At 35.6% G+C, this 9,654-nt stretch overlaps 1 protein-coding gene across 1 annotated transcript; it reads right to left on the reverse strand.

Annotated features, from left to right (window-relative positions):
• Positions 1-271: 271 nt before the first annotated feature.
• On the reverse strand, positions 272-8,133 carry LOC143603371 (coatomer subunit beta'-2-like). Its single transcript, XM_077080179.1, has 25 exons — positions 8,036-8,133; positions 7,837-7,857; positions 7,219-7,280; positions 7,012-7,066; positions 5,712-5,748; positions 5,307-5,632; positions 5,077-5,208; positions 4,838-4,986; positions 4,639-4,707; positions 4,336-4,486; positions 4,152-4,217; positions 3,840-4,028; positions 3,540-3,680; positions 3,373-3,447; positions 3,084-3,281; positions 2,924-3,015; positions 2,717-2,833; positions 2,459-2,575; positions 1,928-1,997; positions 1,620-1,816; positions 1,460-1,553; positions 1,263-1,369; positions 1,027-1,159; positions 759-952; positions 272-546 (listed from the first exon to the last, which is right to left on the reverse strand). The coding sequence occupies exons 1-24, from the start codon at positions 8,036-8,038 to the stop codon at positions 767-769; spliced, it is 2,787 nt and encodes a 928-aa protein (XP_076936294.1). The 5' UTR covers positions 8,039-8,133; the 3' UTR covers positions 272-546; positions 759-766.
• Between the last annotated feature and the right edge of the window lie 1,521 nt (positions 8,134-9,654).

Here is a 9,654-nt window from a genome sequence, read left to right on the forward strand (position 1 = left end):
CTACCCGATTCCTTTTTTAAGTAGCCTATTCCATTCCGATTCCAACACACTAATCTAGAGATTAGATATATGAGTATTCAATCAATCAATCGGTTCTGAGAGTAAATCCTTGCAGGTATGCATCTGGTCACATTTACGCCCTAAATACGAATGTATGTGGATTCATTTTGTTTGATTTTGATGTTGATTCTATGCTTTACTTAATATTGTGATTTCAACTCATTCATAGCATTAGATTATTATTTGCAATTACAATCAAAGGACCTCATGGTACCAAAGTGTTAGGATTCATGTATGATAAAACTGAAACTTTGAAAGCATGCCAAACAAGAGCCTATAACCAATATAAGATATTTCTACAATGGCAGTAACAATTAAACTTAAAAAACGAAAACAAAACGAATATCGGTAAAAACATCGCTACAAGGTAACTACTAAAAACTCGACACTAATAAACTCAAGCTCAACTTTATATTTTTATGTCCCTCAATTACACCACCTTCAAATTAGATGTTCACCCCTTCTACATTTTCCATCCACACCTACCTACAATTAAAAAAAAATTGAAAATTAAAAACTCTTTATTTATACATTTTTACCCCAAAAATGAGCCACCGGTCGGGTCGGCCCATAACCAATTTGTTCACTTTTTTAAAATTTGTATGTTCATGATATTTTAAAAAAACAATATTATTACAATAATAAGCTATAACTTTAATGAAAAAAAACAATTAAGAAGATTCAATGATTTACCAAACAAATGCGTTTAGGCGGAAGGTTTTTCGGTGTTATCCGGGGCCCACTCTTCATCGGCTTCATGACCATTAACAAGTACAGCGCCATCTGAAGAATCATTATCTTTAGCAGCATCGTCTACCTCTTTGACTTCTGCTTGACCCACCTCTTCTTCACCGTCAATGAATTCGCCTTCCTTATCACTCTGTTCTACATCCTGTGTCATTAGATGAGATTGTTGTAGTTAGAAAACACAGAAGTAAGAAGTCGCCAATAAATGAGAAATCGAACCTCATGATCCAAATCTCCGTTTTCATGTGGTTCTTCCTCAAGATCCAACTGCATGTTTTTGAAAGTTTCGACTAAGGTGATATGTGGTCTATTAACATGGTTCACATATTCTGATGCTGGAGGATAATGGCCCCTACACAAAAAGATTATTAATGTCAAAAGCCATTTCATAAGTTAATAATGAATTAAATATTACAAGAGAAACTTAAAAGAAATATTCAATAATCAAATGTAACCTTGTTTCTGCAGCATGTGCTTCAACTTCAACTGCAAGTTGCCAATCCTCAAACATGTTCGGGTACTCGTCAGGATCTGCTAGAGATTCTGCAGCCTTCTGGTTAACCTGTATTTAAATCATGTAACTTTATATAATGCAGAACTGACAAATAAATAGTGGAAATAAAAAAAGAAAAAATGAAAATTAAAAACTAACCTTGTTAAGGTCTTTTCTCCAAAGGGCGACTATTTCTGAAACTTTGCTTGGAAGATAAGAACGAGCCATCAAAGCAGCTTCGGGAATTCTATTGCTGTAGTGGAGAGTAACTTCAGAGATGATATTTTATTATGTGTAAGAAATATGAGAACGGACTAACCTGTCAACCAATAACTGTAGGCAGTCTTCTAATTTACCCAACATGAATAAACAAGCGAAGGCAACATTATTCTTTCCGTTCTCTTTTGCAAGAGATGCAAGTTTTGAAAGTTCTTCAGCGTCTCCTAATGAAGAATAAAGGAGTAACAAACCGCTTAAATCATTTGCGTGTTTCAAACACTCCTCAGCCATGTCCAACTGCAATATGATAGTTATTGTCATCAATAGTTAGATAGGATAGTGAACCAATTTATATGGCCTCTTCATGATGAAAATAATTAATGTTCCATTTAAAAAAAAATAGTATACCATTCCACTAGACATAGCCAGTTCACCCAACTGCTTCCATTTTGACTCGCTTTGAGCTACCAGCGCGATATCCTGTATAAAAATAGAACAAAAGTTCATCACAAGATCACAAATTAACCAAGATTCTTCTTCTCTCTAAATTTTAGGTGTGAGAGACAACCACAACACGACATGAAAAGAATCCGGGTTTGGGTTGGCGTATATAATGTGTTTAAAAAACTGGTCGTGTTCAGGTTGATCGGTTTAACATGTATAGTTAAACGAATTATGCAGGTCCCACCCATAAGCCTGTTTATAACCCATGTACAACTTGATTACTACCCCGCCAACCCATTTGGCATGCTAACCATGGGTTAAACGGGTTGTGTTCGGGTTACAACGATTTTAAGTGTGTGGGGTTAGGGTTGATGTTTTTACACGAATATATTTAAGGACCATGTTCGGTTTAAATGTTTCAGCGCGTTAACCCACGGTCCAATTGACACCCCTACTAAATATAGTATTTCTTGCTAGCAGAAAGTGAGCTAAATTTCCTTTGCGATCTCTAGTTTACCAAGCTGAATGGCCAGCTCAAATCTATAGTCAGGATCTGTAGAAACTTCCAATGCCTCTTCAGTCATCCCTCGTGATTCCAGAAAACGAGCAACGCTGTAATAGAAGCCATTCATTTTATCAAATTCCGACTATACTATAAAAGAACATTGATGATTCTATGTTTAGAGTTTGTAAATAGACAAATGTACAAATGAAAAAAAAGAACACTAAAAGAACAAAATAATTGAACTCTACCTATTATGATGTTCCTTTGGAATTGATGGCAAAAGTGCGCTAGCTCGTTCAAGTTCTCCGCGCATCACAAGTGTCTTGTACTCGATCAAGGTGAGAAGCAAGGTGTATCCAATGACACTAAAGTGTAAATAATAAGATAAACAATGTCAATAATGAGCTACTGGTGCTTTAGTTATTGTATCTGCTAAGTGCTAAGATAACACTCACTTAAACTCTTTGTCAATGAGATAAACTCTGCTCTGATTAGCTAAATATCCTAGAAGATACATTGGTCGATCCAGATGAAACATTGTAGTTACCTAAAAAGATCAATCCATTTGATGATTTATAATATTAAACAAACACGAGTAAATAAGATTACTGTGACAAGTAATAATAGACCATTACCCTCGCCACCCACACAATAATTAAGCCTCCATGAAGAATTATTGTAAATAAAACAATCACCAACCCATAATCCAGTTCTAACTCTTTCGCTAACATCATAGAGAGGTTCAAACGAATCCTCAATACCTTGCTCATCAACACCTTTTCCGCTATCTATATGAGCAGCCACTACATCACGCTGCAAAACAATTTTTAATATATTACATTAGTCACAACTTTTCAAAAATACCCGAGTAAAAAGTATACAAAATAAGCTGGTTTTATCTTACATTGTACTTTAGTATGTAGAATGATGAATCACTCGCAATTGTTACCAGGTCACCACTATCAGCCCAGTAAAGATTCTGAAAAAAGGATGAAAATCATGAAGTGAATTATTAACTGAAGCTAGTATGGTATGATATGATTGACGAAGATGGAGATAAGTACTGTTTACTTTAACATTGACATCAACCCGTTGAATCAATCTACACTCAGCCCAGTCATAGAAACATATGAAATCATTTGAGCACATAGCCAGCAAAGATCCTCCAAATATTCGTTCAGCTGAAAATGTCGGCCGGATACTTTTCTTTTCCTGATTAAATACATCAAAAACATAAAACGCATCAGAAATGTAAACAATAATTTTGGGGTGGATGTTGTATAATTTATTTGCTAAATTCTGAAAATAAATGCAAAAAAAAAAAGAAATAAAAAAATAACGTTTGGTCTAGTAATGAGATATCATATGTACCTGAAAAGATTTGTTGAAAATTTTAATCTTGGATGTACTTTCCCTAACAGCATATTCACCATCAGATGACCAAACAATCTCTAAACCAGAGCCAAATGATCTATTTCTCCATGCTAAAGCTGTATATATGATGTATTCACCATCACCACATACAACCACAAACCTCCCATTTGGATTGTGCTTTAAGCTCTGCACAAAAGATCACAAGCAAGAAAAGAAATAGTGTAAACTAGTGCAATTGAACTGAAAATGTTCAAAACTAAGTGTCAAGTGTTTGGGTTTTCAAAGTTTCCAGAATCTAGCACTACTCACTTGGGGGTAGAGATCACATGTTCCCAGCTCTTTAACTGCTAAAGGCAGCCTCTCTCCATCAGAAACCTGAAAAATAAAGGGATAAAAGATATGTAATGTCCACCTGGCAGAAACAGGGGAAAGGAAGAAACGGCGATTTTATTTTATTTATCTTCAACAAGACAAGGTGAGTGTGAGCCCAAACCTCATAATCAGCTCCAACACTCTTAATGTTAACAGTCTGGATTTCATTATGTTTAGCCCATATAATTTTTCCACTATTGTCCATGCTAGCAACAGGCTCTTCCCGCCCAATTTTCACCATTATTGTCCCTTCATCATATCCCATCACAATCCTGTAAAGAAAAGTAATTAATCACAAACACATTAATGATAAACGAAGAAGTATCAAGAATATTGAGGTATGCCTAAGGTCTTATCAGCAACTTTTAATATAACACTAGCATACTGCTAATATATGACTTACATAACCTCAAAACAAACTTACCGCCGTGAACCTTTCATGCACCCAATAGCCCAAACCCTTTCAAGTCCATAGTTCAAGGTGTTCTCAAGTCTGCAAAAAAGGGGATTGTGTTCATAATAATGCAAATGATTAAAAAACAATGTCATCAAACAAAATGCAAAGAATCAAGGTAAACATTAAAAAAAACAATTCCCAATACAATGTCAGACACAGGATATACCTGTAAGTGGTTGAATGCCATATACGTACAGTACCGTCTTCAGAGCCAGTAATTATAATTGGGAGCTCTGGATGGAAAGCAACAGCAGAAACATTGTGTGTATGACCTTCTAGAGTCATGACACAGGCTTTAGTTTGATAATCCCATACCTGTTTCAAATTATTTATAACATAAGGGATAAGATGCATACTACTGGAATCTATAAACATAACTGGTGAAAAAAGTAAAAGTCCACAGACCTTAGCAGTGTGATCATCAGATCCAGTAATAAGAAAAGGTTTATCTCCACCAGTAAAATAATCCACACAATTCACTCCTTTGGAATGGGCATCCAGTGTGAAGTTAGGATCAGGTGAACCAAGATTCCAAATCTAAATATAAAAGATAATAATAAGCACATGATAAACTAATCTTGTAGAATGTAACTGATCGGTGTCAGTTACTAGCGAGGGGACATGTGTAAGATAACCTTTATAGTGCGATCAAGTGATGCACTTGCGAAAGTATTGGTGTCTTTAGGATTAAATGTCACTTGCATAACATAGTGAGAATGACCCTCGAAGATTTGAGTACAGTACCAACTTTTCTCCCAATCCCAAAGCTTTATAAGCATGTCATCAGATGATGATAATATGTATGGTAGTGTAGGGTGAACCGCCACACACCGGATATAATCAGTATGTGCTTCATATACTTTGACTTTATCCATTGTGTTGTAGTTGTATACTCGGATAAACATATCATCTGCACCAGCAACAACCCACTGCTTGCGTGCTACGAACTTTGCTGATCTGACTGCAAAATAATATTGGGTATCCCATAAGCCTAAAGCCATGCATAATAACACAATAAAAAATAAAGTCTGATAGTAGACCTGGTAGCTCGGTAACCTCAAATGATTTAACCATAACCTGCAATTAATAAAATTACAAGGCGTGTGGTCACTGACTGAATATAAGAATATAGAGGTATTTAAGTAATGCCTATGGATGTAAGAGAGAAGGTTAATTGATGTATACTTGTCTCCACAAGGGAAAGTTAAGCAACAACCAATACTCTGAAACGTGAATATATTTATCTATCTTTTATCAATCCAAAACTTTAAACCTTTAAGATGTGTGTTATAAAGTAAGGGAATAGTAATCGTAACTAAACTTTGCTTCTAAGGAGTGCACAGGGCATTGTGTGCGGTTTAGATATAACTTAATAAACCCCATTGGTTCAAAGAGAAAAAGAATATACAGGCGGAATTAAGTGTCTGCATACGATACATTTATTTTTAATTCATGCAACAGAAATATGAGAGCAATAGTGCCATATAAATGATGAAATGATCATCCATGTTCTTACAAAAATTTCATGGTGTGATTTCACCTATAGTTGTTCTATGCTTTATGATATTGAAGGAACACTGCAAGTTGTAGACATGACCTAATTTCCTTATGCAAACTTTGTTCATAATTCCATATAACATAGTAATTAATTAATTAATCAATCAATCAATGAGAAGGTAAAAAACTTAACATCTTAACCCTTATGCAGTATTTATTTCCTGCTTAAAAACTATTTATACTATTTAAAATTATACTATCAAATACCTATCAAGTATTATTAGGTTGCATGAAGTTGGATGACAAAAATTATATTATCTTATACATGGTAAATAACGTTTGGCATTAGCTACTACCTCTCAAGTATTATTAGATTGCATGAAGTTCGATGAAAAAAATTATATTATCTTATACCAGGTATATAACTTTTGGTGTTAGCTACTACCTCTCAAGTATTGTTAGGTTGCATGAAGTTGGATGACATGTATTCCTTGGTTATTAATCTAGCAAAAACTATTAGTGTGACAATTTAGAAGGCTACTAAAATCATATCAAAACTTATATATGTGCAGTTACTTAACAATTTAACTGCATGACTACAAAAATGCCTACCATGACCTCATCTATGCATGACAACTGCACCAACTCCCTTCACAACAAGATAGAACTAGCATTCTAGACTTATAAAAATACCCTAAATTTTTCTACTAAATCATTGAAGCCACCATAAGAAAAAATATGCATGCATGTTTACTTTAGAAGTGCCAACTGTGTCCCATAAATGAATATCTGTCATACCCTAAAGCTGCCTAAACCTTGCTAAACTGGCCTCAAAAGTCATACCTGAGTCTGATAATCCCATATGCAGACCGTCCCCGAATACAAACTTGCTAGAATCCTGTAAAAAAACAAGAGCACCATTACAGCTATTAGTTCATAGAAGCTACCAATCACTGACTGACAATGCACATATATTCACAATAGAAAAATACATCAGTCACGACATAAATTCAGCTACAACGAGTAAGAACTAAAGAGTATAATATTTACCATGGCTCCGTCGGATGCAGATCCACAGATTTTACTCTTTCTGATCTTTGAGCAAGTTTCCTCTGCCAAATACACTCATAATTAGAATAACAACAGAGAATTATAACCTTTTACAGAATGTGCTAGGATCAAATACAAACAAATCTTAACGTGAAAAGTGTACAAATAACTAGAGTAATTATTAGTACAGTTTTAAACTAGATTGATTATTAGTACAATTTCCTCAGCCAAATATACTCATAATTAGCATAACAAGTTAATAATTGAGAATTATAAATATTTATTTAATCTGTTAGGACCAAATACAACCAACTCTTAACGTGAGAAGTGTACAAATAACTAGAGTAATTGTTTTAGGATCAAATACAAACAGCTCTTATCCAGAGAAGTGTACAACTAACTACCATAATTATTATTACTCTACACTAGCATCATTATTATTACTCCACTTCGTTTTGTGTAGTGTACTAGTGTACTTACTCTATTCTAGAACTGTGGATTATTACTAATTACTCTAGCTATCTGTACACATTTAGTAGGTTAATTTCATTTGTACCGGATCCTAATAACAAAAATAACATTGAGTAGATTCAATATGAGCAACAACAATAACAGTACCTTGATCTCGAGTCTGAGAGGCTGCACCAAATTGCATCACAATATACAAAACAAACATAAAACAAAGCATCAGTCAGTTACCACACCAGATCCAATCCAATCGAATAATAATAATGTGATTCAACAATTAAACCGAATCAGATCAACCGGATCCAAATCAAAATCAAGTAGAATAGAATTGAATTGTGAACTCACTCACCATCGTGTTGATCGAGATTGGAACCCTAGGAGATCCGATTAGACGATCCGAATCTGAAGTACGATCCGATTCGAACGATTTGTTGAGGTTTTAGGGATTAAAAATTGAGATCGAATAACGGTGCCTCTGTGAATTTGGTGAAGAAGAAGAAGAAGATAGTAATTACAGACGCAAGTGTGTGTGTGTGTATTCGTTTTGTTTACTGCACTACGGTATGCATGTTGCAACGACTAAACATTTCGGGTAATTTTCATAAAAGCTCGTTAGACTCGATATTCGGTCCCTAGTTTTTTATAAATTTGATACTAATATCGTACCGATCTTATCCCTACATTAGACGTCTAAACGTTGGTATCCTGATAACATCAACTAAAATGGTGTTTGGCCTAGCTTTTATTTTCAAGTTTATGTTTATATTTTAAAGTAGCTTATGGCTTATTTTCAATTATTTGATAAGCTATTTTTAAGTGTTTGGATTAACTTATATTCTACAAGTTGATTATACGTGTTAATAAGTTGTTAAATCTATCATTCTTTGATTTGTTACTGTAGAAACATGAAATTAATCTGACCTGATCCATGACGATGTTCCCCGGTCTTCGAGATGAACGAACCACGACTCGATCTTCTTCTCCGGTAGCTTGAGATCTGCAATGGCTTTTTGGGGATGTGGAGGTGACTGCTAAGAAATCTCGAGGATCTCTTGTTTACAGACACAAAAATGGTTATGGTGGTGGCTCTTATTGAGAACAACAACAACCAACCCTTAATAAGGAGGTGGAGACCTCCTTATATAGGGAGCCTCATGGCCACCATCATGGTACCCTAATGGGCCTAGCCCAGTTAGGGTTACCTCCACAAAACCCCCTCAGCCCAATAATATTGTATTAGTCCATATAATAAAAATAAGCCAGACGTAATAAATTAAGATCGTAAGCCGGGTTTAGTACCATACCCCTACAAGCCCCCCAAGTCCAGTGTTGCTCCTAGGCGTGCAAGCGTTTAGGTGGAGCGCTGGACTTCATAAGGTGTGTTAGGATATGAGGCGGTTTTTTCCCCTTTCTTCGGCCTTGTCTTTATTGTCTTTAAGTTTTGAGAGGTTTTCTCCATGATGGTGACATGTTGTGATCCTTATGATAATGATGGTGCACTGGCATGAATAGGATATAGCACGCATCATAACAATAGTGGCGCGGGGCCCGATAAAAGATAGAGTGCGCATCTCGATAATAATGTAATGCAACTTGCGCGCGAGGCAGCTAACGAGCTATAAAAATAATGAAGCTTGCGCGCGAGGCGACTTACGAGCTATAAAAATAATGAAGCTTGCGCGCGAGGCGACTTACAAGCTATAAAATAATGAAGCATGTTCGAGTTGCGGCTTATGAGCTATAATATGATGATAATGACTGGCCCACAAGGGCCTCTTATACGCAGGATGACTATCCCAACTTGTTTTCAAAATAATAATGGAGGCACAAACGGCCAGATAATAATAATGTCATAGGTGCTTGTGCGACTCGTAGCCGAACCTGCAAAAACATATCAACTAAAAGTGGATGTATTACAAGGTTCCCATCCTCGGGCCAATTATGAGGCGTGCCCAACTGTAAGGCCCC

Source organism: Bidens hawaiensis, unplaced genomic scaffold (genome assembly GCF_021521415.1).
Source record: "Bidens hawaiensis isolate Kalapana, Puna unplaced genomic scaffold, B.hawaiensis_p1.1 tig00061454_1, whole genome shotgun sequence".
Lineage (NCBI taxonomy): Eukaryota > Viridiplantae > Streptophyta > Magnoliopsida > Asterales > Asteraceae > Bidens > Bidens hawaiensis.

Bases quoted from the DNA above. Each gene is read 5' to 3' on its own strand.
- LOC143603371 (XM_077080179.1), bottom strand. The intron at 4,487-4,638 runs GTAAGTTTGTTT...TTTTCTTTACAG, and splicing joins TGCATGAAAGGTTCACGGCG to GATTGTGATGGGATATGATG. The intron at 1,554-1,619 runs GTTAGTCCGTTC...TCTCCACTACAG, and splicing joins CTACAGTTATTGGTTGACAG to CAATAGAATTCCCGAAGCTG.